Source organism: Salvia hispanica, chromosome 3 (assembly GCF_029641045.1).
Source record: "Salvia hispanica isolate PSC_SH4W2 chromosome 3, Shi_PSC_v1, whole genome shotgun sequence".
NCBI lineage: Eukaryota > Viridiplantae > Streptophyta > Magnoliopsida > Lamiales > Lamiaceae > Salvia > Salvia hispanica.
The window spans coordinates 32999148-33017069 of record NC_142694.1 but is presented as its reverse complement, the minus strand read 5'-3'; the positions used below and the strand labels follow the sequence as shown (position 1 = coordinate 33017069).

The window sequence follows — 17922 nt, the reverse complement described above, 5'->3', positions numbered from 1 at the left end:
TTCAAATTTTAAAATTTGTTAAGTTAAAAAGGTAAAGAAAAATTGAAAAAAATTTAGTTTTTTTTGCTAAAAATTAGCTGAAAATCAGTTAGATTTGCAGTTGCTGTATCCGTACAAAGCGTTTCTAGAACTTCTGCATTTATAAGCTCAGCTTCACACGACGAGTACTCATCACTGTCTCGTCGGCTCGTTGCTTTCAGATGGAAATGACAGACGATTTCGACATTCCGGCGGCGGAGGCGGTGGAGGCGCACTTGGATCTGCCGGAGGACAGCAGCTACATGAAGGTCGGAGAAGAGAAGGAGATCGGATCACAAGGCCTGAAGAAGAAGCTCGTCAAGGAAGGCGAGGACTGGGACACTCCCGACAATGGCGACGAAGTGCAAGGTACAATTCCTCAATTTTCATCAAATTTAGGTCATTTGTGTATGCGATTTTGAATTCTCAAATTCTGGCGACTTGCTGTTTTGCTGTTGAAAATAAATTTTACTTTCAGTTCATTACACTGGAACGTTGCTGGATGGAACTAAATTCGATTCGAGCCGTGATAGGGCGGAGCCTTTCACGTTTACGCTTGGGCAAGGTTTGAATTGGTGATTCCGAATTGCGATGTTCGAATGCTTGAATATCGGAATTGTTGAAAAATTGGGGGTAAAATGAAAATGTGTGCAGGGCAAGTGATCAAGGGGTGGGATGAAGGAATCAAAACGATGAAGAAAGGGGAAAATGCCGTTTTCACCATACCCCCTGAGCTGGCCTATGGTGAATCTGGCTCGCCTCCGACTATCCCTGCGAATGCCACTCTGCAGTTTGATGTTGAGTTGCTGTCGTGGTTGAGTGTGAAGGATATATGCAAGGATGGTGGTGTGTTCAAAAAGGTTCTCAAGGAGGGGGAGAAATGGGAGAATCCCAAGGATCCTGATGAGGTGTTTGGTGCGTAAGCTCTCACCTTCAATCAAATGTGGATTGATGTGTATTGAATTGTTAGTAACTGACATGGTCGTGTGTAATGCAGTCAAGTACGAAGCACGGCTAGAAGGTGAGGCTGTCGTTGCCAAATCCGATGGAGTTGAGTTCACTGTTCAAGAAGGTGTGTTGGTGAAATATTGATTGACAAAATGTTTGTGTTATTTGCATACTCCTATACTGATATTCTTGGCATGTTTAGGTCATTTTTGTCCTGCCCTTTCGAAGGCTGTGAAGACGATGAAGAAGGGGGAGAAGGTCCTCCTTACAGTGAAAGCTCAATGTAAGATTAGCTATGGCAGTTACCCAAGATTCTAAGTTGATAATTTTATCTATGCAACTTCTATACAGTTCTAATTGGTCATGTTTATGTTATGATCTTTGATGCAGATGGGTTCGGTGAGAAGGGCAAGCCCGCTTGCGGTGATTATGGAGCTATTCCACCTAATGCCACACTGGCTATTGACCTCGAACTGGTATCGTGGAAGACAGTTTCCAATGTCACCGAAGACAAGAAAGTTGTCAAGAAAATACTGAAAGAAGGGGAGGGGTATGAGCGCCCGAATGAAGGGGCTCTAGTTAAATGTAACCACGTTCTGTGAATTTGTTTATCGTCAATCTTTGATATGAAATCTGTCATCTAATCATGTTGTGCAAATTTTGTTTAGTGAAATTGATTGGTAAGCTGCAAGATGGTACTGTCTTCCTTAAGAAAGGCCATGGTGATAACCAGAACGATCTTTTTGAATTCAAAACGGATGAAGGTACACCCTTTTTCCTAATTGCTCACTTCTGATTATGTGATTTGCAGTTGCATATTACTGAACTTGTGCTCGTATAAGCAGAGGAAGTTGTCAACGGGCTGGACAAGGCTGTGATTACAATGAAAAAGGGAGAGGTAGCACTTGTGACAATTTCTCCAGAGTATGCGTTTGGTTCATCTGAATCACAGCAAGAGCTGACCAAAATTCCTGCTAACTCGACTGTTTTGTACGAAGTCGAGCTAGTCTCTTTCGACAAGGTCAGTTTAACTGTGGTTTAGGTTCAGGTATCAATGGGTTTGTAAAATTTGTTCAACTTGCTGGTGTATATTTCAGGAGAGGGAATCTTGGGATATGAATAACGAAGAAAAAATTGAGGCTGCTAGCAAGAAAAAGGAAGAAGGGAACGCTTTGTTCAAAGCTGGCAAGCACGCGAGAGCCTCAAAGAGATATGAGAAGGTATATTTTCATCTGAGCTTACAAATGAGAATGTGAATTTGAATCATCTGAGCTTATGATATGTTAGATGCCAATTTGAATATTTTCAATGACTGACTTAATCTGAGGTATGATATGTTAGATGCCAGTTTGATACAATGACTGAATTAGATATACGCAATGCAGGCTGCCAAATACATCGAGCACGACTCCTCTTTGAGTGAGGATGAAAAGAAGCAGGCCAAAGCTCTGAAGATCACTTGCAACCTGAACGACGCAGCTTGCAAGTTGAAACTTAGAGAATTTAAGCAAGCAGAGAAGCTATGCACCAAGGTTCGAGGGTGTTTACTTTTCATGAAATAAGATATATGATTGACTAATTTCATCCCGTTAATATGATTCCTTAATCCCACATTTTCAATTAGATAAAAATCAAACACAATTAGCTCAAATAATAGGAGTTAGCATGGCCCTTGAGATATCCCAAAACTCCTAAGGGGGCATTTACCTACTGTTTTTACTTATCTAAGCTAATCATCAAAGTAAACGCCCCCTTAGGATCTTGTATGCACGATTGTAAACACTGTCTGAACGAGCTAACAATCGAAGTTGTCCATTGAAGGTGCTGGAGCTTGAGAGTACAAACGTGAAGGCGCTGTTTAGAAGAGCTCAAGCATACATGAACATGGCGGATCTGGATCTGGCCGAATTTGATATCAAGAAGGCGCTCGAGCTCGACCCCAACAACAGGTAAAGGAAAAAACACAAACACTCTTCTTGAGCTCACTGTGATCACAAGATTCTAAACATATTGTGTGGTGGGATTAGGGATTTGAAGGTGGAGTACAAAATGCTGAAGGAGAAGGTGAAGGAATACAACAAGAAAGATGCAAAGTTTTATGGGAACATGTTTGCCAAAATGAACAAGGCACAACCCATTGACAGCAAGGCATAATCTCTAAACCAGTCTTCCAATTCAATAATTCCACTTCCTTATTGAAAATAAGGTTATTCTTGTTTTTTCCATTTTTATCTTAGTTCATGCTGGGAGTTCTACTTTTGTGGATTCATTGCCCTTATCAGTTCAAGATTTGAGTTGCCTTATTTCTTCTTCTTGAGTTGCTTTTGATATAGTTTGTGGCATTGATAAATTGAGTTTAAGGTTTAATTTTGCAAGCATCGTATTTATAATGTTTGGGTATTGTAATTCACACAAATATGTAAAGCGAGTCGACGATGAAGCACAATTTTGTTTTTTAGATGCTTCTGGCCAAATCTAATATAGGAGGTTCGAATTATGGTTTAATTGGGGAATCATAATTGAAATATTTTAAAAAAAATTATATTTATGATTCATATATTTTGGTCTTAAATTTAATTTTTAACTTTTCTTCATTATGATTAAATATATATTAATTGCCGACATTAACACAGACATTTTAGTGCCATTTTTTATTACATTTCTACAAACAAGAAGATTATACTACGACTAAAATTTAAAGGGAAAGAATCTACATATATTTGGTGGGACTTGGGAATTAAATCTCAAAAGAAATGGCTACAATCCTTAGTAATTATTAGGAGTAGTATAATATTGAAAATGAAACTCTTAATATATTACTACATTTGAATAAATATTTAAATATGTGTGTAGATTGAATATTTGTATAAATGAATGATGATATTCATTTTGCCAGCCCTCTTTATGGAAGAGAAATTCGACATTCAAACTAATTTTATTTGCAACTCTTGTTAGCCTTTCACATTTTATATTTCAACTTGAAACAATATTAGTATAATACAGTTACCTAAATTAGTTCGAATATCATAACGTCCCTTCACAAATAATCTTTGAATTCCACATGCAACTTGGCGTAACCTTTATTGACCAATATCTGAATAAACTACGGCGACAATGAGCAATACCTGTCAAATTTAGGTCCATTCAGTACTTTGGTTTAATCAATAAATAAAATAGTATGATGAATGAATGTATGTTTATAGTAATATAATAGTATTAAAATATATGAGTGGGAAGAGGTGATTGGCTCCCGGATGCTAGAAGAAGACATTCAAAGGGGTCAGTTACCCTTATATAGGATTATTCAATCAAAAGACAAAAGCGAACACACTTGTCCCCCTTTCTATCTTTATTACCTTATCCTTAGTGAATGTACCCTGCCCCACTCTCTATCTGTCACATACATATTCCAGATTTAGATATTTCAGGTGAAGCTAAGTTTATACTAAATGACTTAGTAGTATTTCATTTTGAGTTTTTATTTTTATGGATAAATGAACATAAATATAATATAAATATAAACGCAGTGAGAATTTGAATCCAAAATTTTTGGTTTCAAGTATTAATTCCTCTATTGCTTGGTGAACTCATACATTCCTTTCTGAATTCTATCATTATTGGTGATGGCCGTTGATTCCGAAAATGAAATATAGAAGTACAATTTTAAACTCGTGACTTTCTAAGTTAATACTATATCGGTTCCTATAAAATAAGTGTAATATGGAGTGATATGCATTTCGATCAAAATAATTGGCGTACTGTAAAAGAGAAAATGTAATGTTAATAATTATTTAAAAATATATTAGTTGGAGAAAATGTTGGGTTAGGTGGTAGAAAGATAAAATAAATTGATATATCTAATGTATAATATATTATGGGAAAATGTTTATAAATGAAAATAGACTCATTTTTATGTGTATATACTAAAATAATAAAAATATAGTGGCAACTGGCAAATGAGGGTATTCTATTATGTCAATAATGTAATGACTGACGATCATAAACCACATATTATAATTGAATTGAATTGTAATTTCTCACATTTTATATTAAACTAAATTTCATAACTCCCGTCTTTGTTTTTAATATGCCGAAATATATATATCCAAAAGATCTCTTTTATGCTGTATTTTAGTATTTATTAAATACTCCTAATTTACACGTGTACATCTTGCTAATCTGCGCCGCCGCGTTACAGTGAAAAAAAATACAGGATAATATATTTTAAATTAAATTATTTATCCAAAAATTCATTAGCATTTCATTTTTGTTAATTTTGTAAGCATTCATCTCGTTCTACCCGCCGCCGGAAACACCAAAAGGCCGCCGTTAGCGGCAGCGTCAAAACCAACGGCGCGGCACTTGACGCGATTCTCCGCCGCCGGAGACGGAAACAGATTCGTCGTCCGCCGGTACGGTCCCAGCCACTTGCACTGCATGAACCGGTGCTTCCTCCACGGCGGTAGAGTCAAACCGCCGCTCTTCAGCGAGCACCTCGCCGCGCTGCTCGCCGCTCTCAGGATCTGCCTCATTTCCTCCGCCGTTCCGACGTAGATCCGCGGCAATCGCCTCAGGAGGCACTCGTACTCGCTCGTCGGCCGCGCGATCGCGAATTCCGCCGCGAAATCTAAATCGACCACGTATCTAGACCTCATCCCCACCGCCGCCGAATCGACGTCGATGAACTCGTAGCTTCCGCCGCTGAGACCGCCGGAGCTCGGCCAATTCGTCTTGCAAACCGCCGCATTGTAGCCGCAGTTCCTCAAATACGCCATCACATTCCGCCGCATCATCTGCTTGTTCGATCTGAGGCAATCGAATATCTCCGCCGCTCTCCCAACCTGAACCCTAAGCTGATTCCGAAACAAATCCGCCTCGTTCTCCACGATCCTCCCGATCAGATCCACGCTCTCCGAGATCGAATCGCACATTGCCCGATCCAGCTCCGCATCCGCACCGCCGCAGTCCTCCGCCGCCGATACGACCGCGTCGCAGCCGAAGAAGAGCGCGGAGAGGCTCGAGGAGGTGACGTCATCGTCGTCGGCCTCAGCGCTGTGGTCGCTGCCGCTGCTGACGTAATCGGGTCGGGTCACATCGCCGCCGACGATCCGCGCCTTCGCATTCTCGTCAAACGGGTCAGTCACTCTCTTCATTCTCATAAAACTCGATTTCATTATTTTCTTTGTTTTAAATAAGATGAAATGCGTATTTGTTTTGGCTCCAAGGTTTAATCGATAGCATGGTCGTGTATTTATATAAGGAAAGGTCACGAGAATTAATAATTAAATATGGAAATACTCCGGGGAATATTCCGTTAATGATTAAATATAAATAAATATGAGTGGGATAGGATAAATAAATGAGGGAGAAGGATAATACCTAGGATTAGTGTTTATTCATTATTCATTCATAGTAATTAGTATTACTTTTAATTATATAGAAGCATATTCTTTGGATTGTTCCCGTTGACATGGCAGGAGATTATTGGGCGTTTTAAGTTTTAAATCTTTATTTTTTTCATATATGGAGTAGTATATAAGTATATTATTGCAACTATAGAGAAATTTTAATAAATGTTTAAATTTATAAATTAGCAAGATGAATAAGTTTTATTTATCGCACAGACACTAAAAACTGAGTAATGATAAATAATTTAAATAAATAAAAAATTGTATATATAGTTGGATTCTTGTGAATTTTTCTTTGAAATCGGCACATAAATATTCATTAATCTAAAATTAATAAATATGTTATATATTAATCCTTCTGCAAATAGTTAATTTATTGTATATCTGCATAATTATGTGTAAACTGAACTGAATATTTATAATAAATATTTAAAACCAATTTTTAATGATAGTATCTTATAAATACAACAAAGTTAATTAAGTAAAAATAACATAATTAATAATAAAGAAAATTTAGTGAAAATAATACTCCATTATTCATAAAAAGTTAATTCAACTAATTAAAATAACTTCGTTTCAATTTTAAATTCTGGGATATTATTTCCGCGCAATCTTTGTAGATTTTTGTTAATTAAAAAATAAATATAGACATAGTCAACTTTTAGGGAAGCGTTTATCATGGCGGTGTTACACTAGTCTTAAAGTTGATGCCATATAGTAGTAATTACTAGTATTAAAATACTGGTCCACATATAGACCTAAAATTCCATCCAAAGTGCCTCACCTTAATCTTATAAGATAAATGCATATACTGGTAGGAGTATATATTTACTAATTTACCTTCCATCAGTATAAGATAAAACACTGATTTTATTATCTGTCCACGTGGATAATCAGTATTAATGTGTTCCTCTCAATAATAATAAGAAGAAGAAATATAAATTAATGATGTTTGTGCAACTGGTAATAAAATTGATGGTTTGAGGCGTGGGTGGGTGAAGGGGATAAAGGTTGAGTGGCCATGTCTCTTGGTGAGTGCTAAAGGTGGATATTATGGCGAAACGAAACGTGTTAATCGGTGGTAAGCAACGAGTAGTATATTCAGAGGTGGATATGCAAAATATGCTGTCTGCTATTCCAAGAACTAATCCTACTAATATTTTATTTCAATATATTCAATGTCTACGTGGTCACACCTCCACACACTTGTTATTCTTCTCAATATTTTATCCATATTCAAAATATTTATATTAGTATTAGTATAGTATATGAGTTCAGACGCTTCCTCTTAATATGTTGAGTTAAATAGGAAGGAAATCATTATTAATTACTCCTACAAAATAAATTATTGACGTGGTAATAAAGTATAAGAAAAATTAAATTAAATTTATTATTTTTTGTCATAAAAGAAAATTAATTCAACTATAATGGAATTTTAACGATCCAAACTACGATGTGATAGAGGGAACAATTGTGTTGAGATTCGTCAAAATTCTAGGTTGAACAAATAGAATAATCAAGTTGTAATAAGTATTTGTAATATTACCTTCATAATGACTATTCATGTTTATAATCAACTAACTATAAAACCATGCACTATTTAATTATAAAGTGGAATGAGCTAAATAAATACGCGTTGAACGATACTATAACAATAAATTTAAAATTTAAATACATAAACGGAAATTTCAGAAACCAATTGATAAATGCGTAAATTAATTACTAGTACTAAGTTTTGTACGATAATTTTTAGCCCCATTAAAAGTAGCACGTGTCTATTGTTCTTCCATTGGGACTGACACCGACATTCATATTATTGGCCGTGTAGTGAGTCATCACTGTTGTGTTTCAACCACGTGAGTATAAAATTAAATAAGGTGAATATATATTCCATTTGGTTCTCAAAAGATAGGCTAACAGAATGCGACTTGAGTTTATAAAAACAATTGGTAGCATCAATAATCATTAACTTGTTGTATATCATAGTAGTAGAAAAAAAAATTTAAAAAGGCAAATTGCGTAGAAATTTTATGCTATTTTAAGATGAGTTTTGTGTCACAAGTCAGTGTAGTAGATAGGTCATAGGTTCGTGTTCATATATAATTGCCAGTGATAAATATACTTCTCCTACTATATTGGTTCTTGATTTCTCTAAAAAAGTAATCATTATATTAAAGTTTATATTCGTGAATGAGACATACAGAAAAGGCATAATGTAAACATCAGTATCTTCTTTCTGTGATCGGAAATTGATTCTGAACAAGTAGTGGAAATTAAAAAAACACCACGTGTTTAGTTTGTTTATAATACTAGTAAGTAAATATCATTATATTTTTAAATTTTTTCTCATTGCTTATATGAGTAATGTTAAGCATAATAAATTTTAAATTTACACTAATATTGTGGATTACTCTATTATTATTTCTCCTAAAGAAGATTATTAGACTGAAAAGTTGGTCCAAAGCTTTGCCAATTCATGTATTGTGATTGGGCTGGATATGAATGGCTTACTAAATTTGGGCCAAAAGCCCAATCAAGAAATTAGAATACTTGGTGGTTCAAATTTGACATTCAAACTTAAGCCACAAGAATTTTGCCTCGAAACAAAACGTTGGCAACAAAAAAACACTGTACAATTTCGGTTTCTGGAGACCTATGTGAGATTTCTAACTACTTGTGGTAATTAAATCAGACTTACTATAAGTTATGCAATGATCATACTGTTCTATAAACCTTACGATGTTCGAACGTGCTCGAAAAAAGCACAAATCACAAATAAGTTGTCCTTGTTCTGCTGGAGAGACGCTGCGAATACTTACATGGACATATCGAAGATCCCAGCTTCAGTCCATCCGGTAGGCCCAGCCGTGCGCCTCCAGATATGCTCGCACGGCTTCTTTTATGGCCAAATTCGGTACCAACTGAGACGGATGCAGCGTTTCACGGGTAATGGGGTCAAATCTACCCACCTAACAAATGGAAAATTCGGAAGTCACGCTCATAAACACATGCTTATGAGTTATGATGGAAATTACGATCATGTGAGTTCAGAGACGCGATAACTCACCTTCTGGAGGTGATCGAGGATCACTCCTCTTTCGTATGTCACCCCACTCGGAGTGATCACAGGGTCACGCAAAATATCCAGAGTGATTTTACAACAGAGGTAGTCTGGCACCTGAAAATCAATAAATGGAAATTTAAGAAGACGGGTAATCATATGAACATACAAAGACATCGATGCTCACCTCCGTTGGGGTATCATTCTCTGTAGCTTTCTCAAATACTAGGTTCAAGGCTTTGATTTGATCTAAAGCAGAGAGGTGAGTTTCATCGACGAAACCATCTTTTTCAGAAGCATTGCTTAGGGCTTCTTCACAAGCTTCTCTGTTACTCACAGTAAGCAATGCACGGGTAAAAAACAGACATAATGCCATACCATAAGCACACACAGAGAAATTTTAAGACCGGCAAAGAAGAGAAACCAAAGATGGAAATTACTTTAAGTTCCGAAGCTCCCAAGATCGCTTGGTGGACTCTTGTTCCCATAACAAGTATTTTGCCTTCGCGAGCTCTTGCCATATTTCCTCTACCATGTATCCTTGGGGGTTTGCACCCCTGCCAAGATCCAGCGCCTAACATCATGCATGACGAACAACCATTATTTTCAATCAAGGCCCAATGTTCCAAATAAAAGAACCATAATGAAGTATACCAGTCACCCCAATTCATCTTGATCTAAACATTTACGCAGCCAAAATAGTGAACACGAATCACATACAAGCATATGAATACAGATCACTCCATCATACCTTATCCAACTCAATCACTCCTTTTGCATATTCTTTCTTTTGCAGCAGAGCAAGACCGAGCATATAGTGTGCCTAAAAGGAAAAGGCGTCAACAATGAGTTGTAAATATAGTTCGAAAGTTTTTTGATAGGTAAATATAGAAGTATAGCCACACAAATATCTCAATGCTTCATATCTAACATTTCAATAGAGTCATGCTTGAACGCAACAAATATTTTCAAAGGAAGCACCTGCAAGCTATTTAAAAGTTCAGTTATTCAAAATTCATGAAGGCAAACAAGTTACATAATAGTTCAGGTTTCAATAACTTCCAAAGAGAGCTAAGAGAAAATATGTTTGTTGTATGTTGGATGTTAACAAAATAAGAAAAGTCCATACATACATACATACATACATACATACATAGTTACAGACATACATTTTACCATCCATGACTTATCAGAGTCGGAAAATATGTTTAACTATAGTCTCGGAAAACTAAAAGAAAACATAATCCATCAATGTTTTCAGCAACTACTGCGCCCTTATGCAGAACAAGTCTATAAAGTTGAACGTCGATGTCTCCTTCTCCTACCAGAAAATATCAACATGCAGTCGAGTTCTAGCATTAGATGTCGTGTAACGAAAGATTCAAACTCAGTATGTTTGTATTCACCAAATAAGCTGCTACATTAATGCAAATTCAAGATTTCATGGATTTCAGTATCACAACTTACAGATGCTAGCTAGGTAAACTCAGCATTGAGCAACCAATGTCAACTCTAGTAAGAAAATGCTGTGTCTCAGTGTTCTTTATATTTGACAAATTTTATAGTCAATGAATTTTTCGTGTAAGGATACAATGTCAGCAGCTCTGGGATCACACCCACTTGGCTGATTGTTTTGGTTCGACATAAGTTTTGCACTTTCTCAAATCTGTTATATTTATATTTACAACAACAATCAATGTCCCCATCGAATTCAAGGCTACTTTGCCAACAACGTCCAATCATATTGTGTCCAAGACTAGGAAGAGTAAACAAATAATGAATCCTAGAACTTGTAGAACTTTTTTCCTTCCCTATGAGGTGAAAATAACACGTATAGCTTTGGAACCGAGATTCTTTTAACTGAATGGCAACTGCAACACATGCTGTATTCCTTCATAATTCAATCAACAATTCGCTTCATTTTCAGATAGCCCTTGCCTTAGCTTCTTTAGAGGTAAAGACCTCGAATCCATCGAGGCGCTGGTTTTCACTATTAATGATGCCTAATCATTTGTTTCTCAATATATACACTCTCCTTCACATTCCTTCTTCACAATTACTAATTTAATTTTGATGATTCACATAAACCTCAGCATAAATAGCAAAATCACAAATAATATGACGATCACAAATGAACTAAGAAGACCTAGAAGAATTTCGCACAGTTTTTACACTCCATACCTTTACAGAATAGTGATCGAGCTGAATCGCTCTCCTGCAATCCTCCTCCACACGCGTCCAGTCACTGCAGATAAGGAGAGAGAACAATCGAATGAAAACAATAGGTCTCAAACAAAGATAGGAAACGAAATCTTCTCCAAACTGAAACCGGAAACGAGTTCAGTGATCGTGCATACTTCCTCTTGCGATGACAGAGAGCTCGATTGGTCCAATACACCGCCACATCGGGGCACAGCGCAATCGCCTAAGGAGAACCGAAACTTCTTCAGCAACGCGATCGTGAGAGAGAAAAAAAGTCAATCAGTTTGAAATCACAAAAAAAATAAAAAAAAGTACCTCGGTATAAGCATCAATGGCGGCGCCTAACCGATCCTTCTTGAAGTACGTGTTGCCGTCTTGCCTCAGCTGCTCGGCTTGTTTCGCGGCCATTGTTGGCGACATGAACGAGTGAATAGGAGAGAGAAAATGCGCGGATCCAGAGATTTGCTGATTTTGCTTCAGATTATGAATAAGTTTGTTTATAATTAACTTTTCTATTAATCGGCCCCCAATTTGGAATTAGATTTGAGTTAGGATAGGATTACAAATAAATTAGCTCTAGAATGTTCTATTTACGTCATAAATTTGTTTGGTCAATATTCGTCTTAACTCTTAATCTTTATATGGTTCATTAAATATATGAATCTTACGTGTGACACAACTTTGTGTAGATTATATCCCAACTAAACATTTTCTTAGGTAGGGCTATCAAAATAGGGTATATGATTTTTGAATTGTCGGGTACTGGGTAACCTGATATCCAATTAGATACACATGAATTATTCAATTTTTTAAATATCTGTTTAAATTTAATAATTAAATGTAATCCAAATATTCTTCACTTTTAAGTCAAATTTAGGGTTTTTTCCTCTTAAATTCAAACTATTTTAATTTTGTATTTCTAAAAATTCATAGTTAATTTTCTTAATAAACAATAAAAAATAAAATAAAAATCCAAAATCGAGAGTGGATGAGTCCGTTGTCAGGGTACCGAAAATTTTTTCGGATCGAATAATAGATTTTGAAAAATTCAGATAGGATACCCAAATTGACTAGCCTAGACCCTTTAGATAGGCCTAAGCCTTTAGATACGAGAGTTGAACAAAAGTTTAATTTTGTCGAGAGTAAATGTGTACTACTCCCTTCGCTTCGCCATAGTTGAGGCAAAACTTTTCGACACGAAATTTTAATAAGGAATATTGGATGTGTTAAATAAATTGATAAAAAAGTAAAGGAAAGGAAAATGTAGAGAGAATAAAATATAAAGTGAATAAAGTAGACAGAATAAAGTAAGAAAGATAAAAAAGTTACCATATATAGAAACGACTCAACTATGAAAAAACTTCCTGAAAACGGAGGGAGTATCATTTATGTAATAGTAGTACAAAATGTAGACTACATCACAAAAATTTTCTTCTTTATGTTTACAGAGTGTTCTCTGATTCGCTTCACAAGCTTTGTGGCTTAGAAAGGTCGGCATCTTGTGTCCCGAGAACTGATAATATTCTTTAAAATAAACAGAATTTTGACCATAATTCTCCGATAACTTAATTATTTGAATGCACACAACTTTTAACGAATTTCATTTGAAGATAACAAAAGGATGAACTGCATGTTTAAATGAAGTTCAAAATGTCTTGATTGCATAACACATAAATCAAAACAAAGTCGAATAATTCAACTCTCGAGTCAATAACCTTAATACTAGTAAGTAAAAACACTGACAGAAAAATAAGGAAAGAGGTAATAAGTAGCAGAGCTGTGCAACACAGCTTACTCATCTTCCTGGCTGCGCAGCCTAGCCAGTTTGTTGGTGACTACAACATCGAGCTGAGCTGCCCGCTCAACGATCTCCTTTCTCTTCCTGGTGGAGACATTGTGCGCAATCTCAGCACAGTACTTCCTGGCAACAAATGACCAACATAGCGTGTTATAACTCACAGTTGCACCGGAAATCAATGTGACAGTAAGTGCGGTAGTAAAACATTAGAGATAACACACAAACAAATGAACCTGTTGTGCATCATGAGAATTTCAAGCTCCTTGACGTTGTGGACAAGGAATTTCTTAAACCCGTTGGGTAGGTAATGGCGGGTCTTCTTGTCCGATCCATAGCCGATATTTGGCATCAAGGTGACTCCCTTGAACTTTCTCCTGACACGGGAGTCGATACCCTTGGGCCTGCGCCAGTTGGTCTATCACATGAAAAACAAAGCCAATTAGCAACACAATGGCCTAAATTAAGCATCATATGAACAAAAGTAACTGAAACTAAACCTAGCTCAAAACATCTGCCATCACCTAAGCTAAACCAAAGAGACAAATATTGAGGAATAGACTCATGAAATCTCTTAACCCCATGTATATATGTAGTATTACTCGATCCCAGTTATCATGAAGCATTGAAAAAAACCCTAAAATTAAACGATAGCATCTAATAAGTTGATATTACTCTACTTCTTCGGTCATATTCATTTGGTATTACAAAATCTACAAATAGAATCAAGGAATTGAAGTATACCTTGAGACAGGCATATCTGTCGCTGTGATGCCTCTTAAACTGGGTGACACGCTTCTTCACAACCTTTTTGTTCAACAAAGGCACAGCCATGGCTTCTGCAAACACACAAGTAATAGTATTAAGAAGCGAGCACATCAAAACAAATGCTGCTGCATATTCCCCAAATTTCCAGATTCGCACAGCAAATTTCAATCAACCAAACATACTGAATGTATAAATCATTTTCTAGTATTAATCAAGCTGCAAAGCTTCGGTTACGCAGATATACATCAACAACTGAACAAAAATAGAGAACATCTAGCTACAGAGCTACTTCTCTAAAATGAACGCAGAGCAATCAAATTGAGACTACTGCAGAAGATAATCCATCATTACATTCATCAAAACAGCTCTCTATTATCATATCGAGTAGGTGAAATCTTCGTAAGTTTCGGATTGAGTTAATAATAGATATAGATTGAGCTAAAAACAACAGTGAACATGACAGAAATGAAGAAACAACGGCGGCAGACCTGGTGATGCGGCGGCGCTGGATCTCCTCCTTTAGTGTCTCGACGCTATGAGGTATTGGGTTAGGGTTTTGAGCAATTTATACTGTGAATACAGCTGAGTTTTGAATTGGGCCGATATGAAATTAGGCCCTATCGTCACTGGGTTGGATTTTGTATCCATGCTGCGGAGCTTTAAATCTTTAGGTCATTTATCTCACATTCTCACTCATTGAGGTGCCTACAAATCAGCGCTGAGAATAATCACTAGGTCTGCCGGTGGATACTCTGAGTAATTACCAAAAAAAAGAAAAAGAAATGATCATGTATCATGATTTGTGCTATTTATATTTTTAATTAGCATGTTTGGTGCAAAATATGTATAATGTCATGCCAAAAAATACTATATATACTTAAATAACCTCAATAATATGTACAAAGTGAGAATTGGAAATAAGGAGGACAATTTAGTAATTTTGTTTAAGTATTTTGGTTCAACTTTTAAAGTTGTTAGTTAATCCATCAAAATCATGTGTTAATAATCCAGGTGAAGCATAGACTTCAAGTTGAGCTTCCTCAGGCCGAGTTGCATACTAATATTAGTTAAGTACTCCCCCAATTCCATGTTAAAAGTAATCATCCCTCTTACTCTCTTCATATATCTTACTTTATTCACCATCCGTTTAATACATTATTCTTAATCTATGTGATAAAGAGAAGTGTATCTATTAATCAAACACACAATTAAAATTAGAAAAGGACTTGTAACTTGTCTAGTATAGCGCTATCATACACCCCTTAAAATATAAAGATTACTATCTGTCACATTTATTATTTGTTAAATCCCATTTAATATTTTTTTAATACACTTTTAATGCATGAGATTTTAAATAATACGTATTCATCACATAATTTACCATTTTTCTAAATGCACGTGACTCAAATAAATGTGTCGAATGTTAGGAAACTAAAGCACAAGCAATCGTGAATATAAATAAATAAATATAAAATTATTTACTAATTTGATACTGCATGATATATATGTAACAAATAAATTTGATTATTATTCGGGTGATATTTATAAATCATTACTGGTATAGTGGTATACATTTTCGTATATTGTGATTGTGAATTGGCCCAATATATACAGCCCAAATAAGTCCAAATTTGAAACTGTGACAGTTGAAATTATGGGGTAGTATATATTCAATTTAACTCGATTTATTTTACAGCGATAGGTGGTTAGTTAATGAAATATACTGAATATGTAATAAGTCAATATGCAAAATATTGCAATCCATATTAATTGATGGTCGTTCTCCCAACCGTGAACGTACATCTTAAAATTAAATCTACACCACTGTCTCTGACAACCCATGGGCCATTATAAAGAATTAAAGTCCATATGGAATTATGGATTGTCACTAAAATTAATAAACATATACTACTCCTAGTTAATATCTAGCTACTTAAATTAACAGAAATAAATACTATTTAAGTACATTCTGACTACGAGTTAATAAATCTATTTTTTCTGAAAATTTTCAACTCAGTTTTTTATTTACCTTGGACCAGTTAATTATACCACTACTACTACTTTTGTTTACAAAAGTATTCATTTGTGTTTTACATCGCATAATATAGATTATGACTAGCTATGATTTTACTAACTTTGTCTTCTTGTTTGTAGTTATCTTACAGTGCATTTCTTTGTTCCCTTTGCTACTGTTAGCCTCAAGTGAAGACATGAAGTTATCAGTTAAGGTTCTTGCATTTTTGTTTTATTGTCCTTTAAGGTATTTTTGATACAATGATTGTGTTTTGTTGAGTAATTTTTCTACTACTAGTATTCTATTTGTGGTGTTTTATCTCGATCATAATTCTTATAGATTAGTAATTTGAATATTTTTTCTTTGCTCATGAAAAAAAATAACTATCATTTAATCAACAAATTGATGTCTTTAGTACATATCATACTATAAAATCACAAATGAGAATTTAAAAAAAAAAAAATAGTACCAACTTGAAGAAAATGCATACAAGCACATTAAAGGTTGTGGGGTATAAAGTAAGTAGAATTTTCCCAATTGATCATCAAACTCTCTTAACTCTACATAAACTCCTCAAACCCCACCAATGATGGCGCTCACCTCCGCGTCCCTCCTCCTCCTCCTCCTCCTCCTCCCTCCGGCGATGCCACAATCGTGCAAATCCCAAACATTCTCCGACGCCAACACCAAGTTCGCCAACTGCGCCGACCTCCCCACCCTCAACGCCGCCCTCCACTGGACCTACGACGACTCCACGAGGCCCAGCCCGAAGCTGAGCGTCGCCTTCGTCGCCCCTCCGGCCCGGCCCGGCGGCTGGGTCGCCTGGGCCCTCAACCCCACGGGCTCCGGCATGGTCGGAGCCCAGGCGCTCGTCGCCTTCTCCGCCGCCGTGAAGACGTACAACATCTCCTCGTACGGCCCGATCGCCGAGTCGGAGATCGCGTACGCCGTCACGGGGAGGCGGGCGGAGCACTCCGGCGGCGTGATCAGGCTGTTCGCCACGCTGGACCTGCCGGCGGGGAGCGGCGGCAGGGCGATCAATCAGGTGTGGCAGGTCGGCGCGGCGGTGAAGGGCGGCGTTCCGGTGAAGCATGAGTTCTCGCCGCAGAATCTGAATTCGATGGGGTCTTTGCTGTTGACGGCGGCGGAGGCCGGTGGATCTCCGGCGCCAACTCCCAGCATTCCGACAGGGAATGGCGGTGGGAGGAATCACGGCGGCGGTGGCTTTTTTGCGGTGGTGCTTCTAGGGGTATTTTTGGTATTTTGAAAAATTAAGTATTTAATTCAAATTCACTAGTATTGTTGTTGTTGTTACCACTGCCTTTATTCTTTTTTTATTGTTAACCGAATTTTGTTGTTGAGATGTCTCATTATATATCAGTGCATGCATGTGTATTGGACACTAAAGAAAGGAGTATAAAATATTTGCAATCTTAAATATTAATCAATCTTCTAAATTAATTTAACTTTTTATTGAATACAAACCTTTTTGGAACAATAGAAATCATGCCCCTTGATGTTACTTTTCTATCAAAAGTAGGCGAAACTTAAAGAAGGAACAAAGAACTATGTTAAACAATCTAAAACTAGTACTACATTGCTAACAATATTTCCATATAAAATTATGCTTGAGGATTGGCGAGTTGCATCATGGAATCATACCTATTCCAAATTTCTACCTAACTAATTCCTATATAATCTATCTAAG

The 17922-nt window shown here is 36.5% G+C and overlaps 4 protein-coding genes and 1 pseudogene across 4 annotated transcripts; 2 read left to right on the top strand and 3 right to left on the bottom strand.

Annotated features, from left to right (window-relative positions):
• Positions 1-113: 113 nt before the first annotated feature.
• LOC125211252 (peptidyl-prolyl cis-trans isomerase FKBP62-like) lies at positions 114-3269 on the top strand. The gene is made up of 12 exons (XM_048110980.2): positions 114-387; positions 497-583; positions 673-933; positions 1016-1090; positions 1169-1249; positions 1357-1551; positions 1635-1730; positions 1812-1987; positions 2064-2186; positions 2352-2498; positions 2788-2915; positions 2994-3269. Exons 1-12 carry the CDS (start codon positions 201-203, stop codon positions 3118-3120), a joined length of 1683 nt encoding a protein of 560 aa, XP_047966937.1. The 5' UTR covers positions 114-200; the 3' UTR covers positions 3121-3269.
• A 1866-nt stretch (positions 3270-5135) lies between these two features.
• On the bottom strand, positions 5136-6196 carry LOC125209795 (uncharacterized). The gene has a single exon (XM_048109377.2). The coding sequence runs from the start codon at positions 6138-6140 to the stop codon at positions 5253-5255; it is 888 nt and encodes a 295-aa protein (XP_047965334.2). The 5' UTR covers positions 6141-6196; the 3' UTR covers positions 5136-5252.
• Positions 6197-8853: 2657 nt separating this feature from the next.
• On the bottom strand, positions 8854-12145 carry LOC125215271 (E3 ubiquitin-protein ligase CHIP-like). The gene is made up of 8 exons (XM_048116641.2): positions 11953-12145; positions 11793-11860; positions 11617-11680; positions 10187-10258; positions 9876-10009; positions 9623-9761; positions 9442-9552; positions 8854-9343 (listed from the first exon to the last, which is right to left on the bottom strand). The coding sequence occupies exons 1-8, from the start codon at positions 12055-12057 to the stop codon at positions 9218-9220; spliced, it is 819 nt and encodes a 272-aa protein (XP_047972598.1). The 5' UTR covers positions 12058-12145; the 3' UTR covers positions 8854-9217.
• Positions 12146-13276: 1131 nt separating this feature from the next.
• On the bottom strand, positions 13277-14825 carry LOC125210644 (large ribosomal subunit protein eL32z-like). Its single transcript, XM_048110195.2, has 4 exons — positions 14689-14825; positions 14177-14271; positions 13669-13850; positions 13277-13558 (listed from the first exon to the last, which is right to left on the bottom strand). Exons 2-4 carry the CDS (start codon positions 14264-14266, stop codon positions 13429-13431), a joined length of 402 nt encoding a protein of 133 aa, XP_047966152.1. The 5' UTR covers positions 14267-14271; positions 14689-14825; the 3' UTR covers positions 13277-13428.
• A 1925-nt stretch (positions 14826-16750) lies between these two features.
• Positions 16751-17575, top strand: LOC125210862 (cytochrome b561 and DOMON domain-containing protein At3g25290 pseudogene; annotated as a pseudogene).
• The last annotated feature ends 347 nt before the right edge of the window (positions 17576-17922 follow it).

Coding starts and splice junctions, on each gene's coding strand:
- LOC125211252 (XM_048110980.2), top strand. CDS start 201: ATGGAAATGACAGACGATTTCGACATTCCGGCGGCGGAGGCGGTGGAG. Junction 1,731..1,811: donor TGAATTCAAAACGGATGAAG/GTACACCCTTTT, acceptor TCGTATAAGCAG/AGGAAGTTGTCAACGGGCTG. Junction 2,187..2,351: donor CCTCAAAGAGATATGAGAAG/GTATATTTTCAT, acceptor TACGCAATGCAG/GCTGCCAAATACATCGAGCA.
- LOC125209795 (XM_048109377.2), bottom strand. CDS start 6,140: ATGAAATCGAGTTTTATGAGAATGAAGAGAGTGACTGACCCGTTTGAC.
- LOC125215271 (XM_048116641.2), bottom strand. CDS start 12,057: ATGTCGCCAACAATGGCCGCGAAACAAGCCGAGCAGCTGAGGCAAGAC. Junction 10,259..11,616: donor TCGATCACTATTCTGTAAAG/GTATGGAGTGTA, acceptor TTTTCCTTTTAG/GCACACTATATGCTCGGTCT. Junction 9,762..9,875: donor TGGGAGCTTCGGAACTTAAA/GTAATTTCCATC, acceptor TGTGAGTAACAG/AGAAGCTTGTGAAGAAGCCC.
- LOC125210644 (XM_048110195.2), bottom strand. CDS start 14,266: ATGGCTGTGCCTTTGTTGAACAAAAAGGTTGTGAAGAAGCGTGTCACC. Junction 13,851..14,176: donor ACAGATATGCCTGTCTCAAG/GTATACTTCAAT, acceptor TTCATGTGATAG/ACCAACTGGCGCAGGCCCAA. Junction 13,559..13,668: donor ATTCTCATGATGCACAACAG/GTTCATTTGTTT, acceptor ATTTGTTGCCAG/GAAGTACTGTGCTGAGATTG.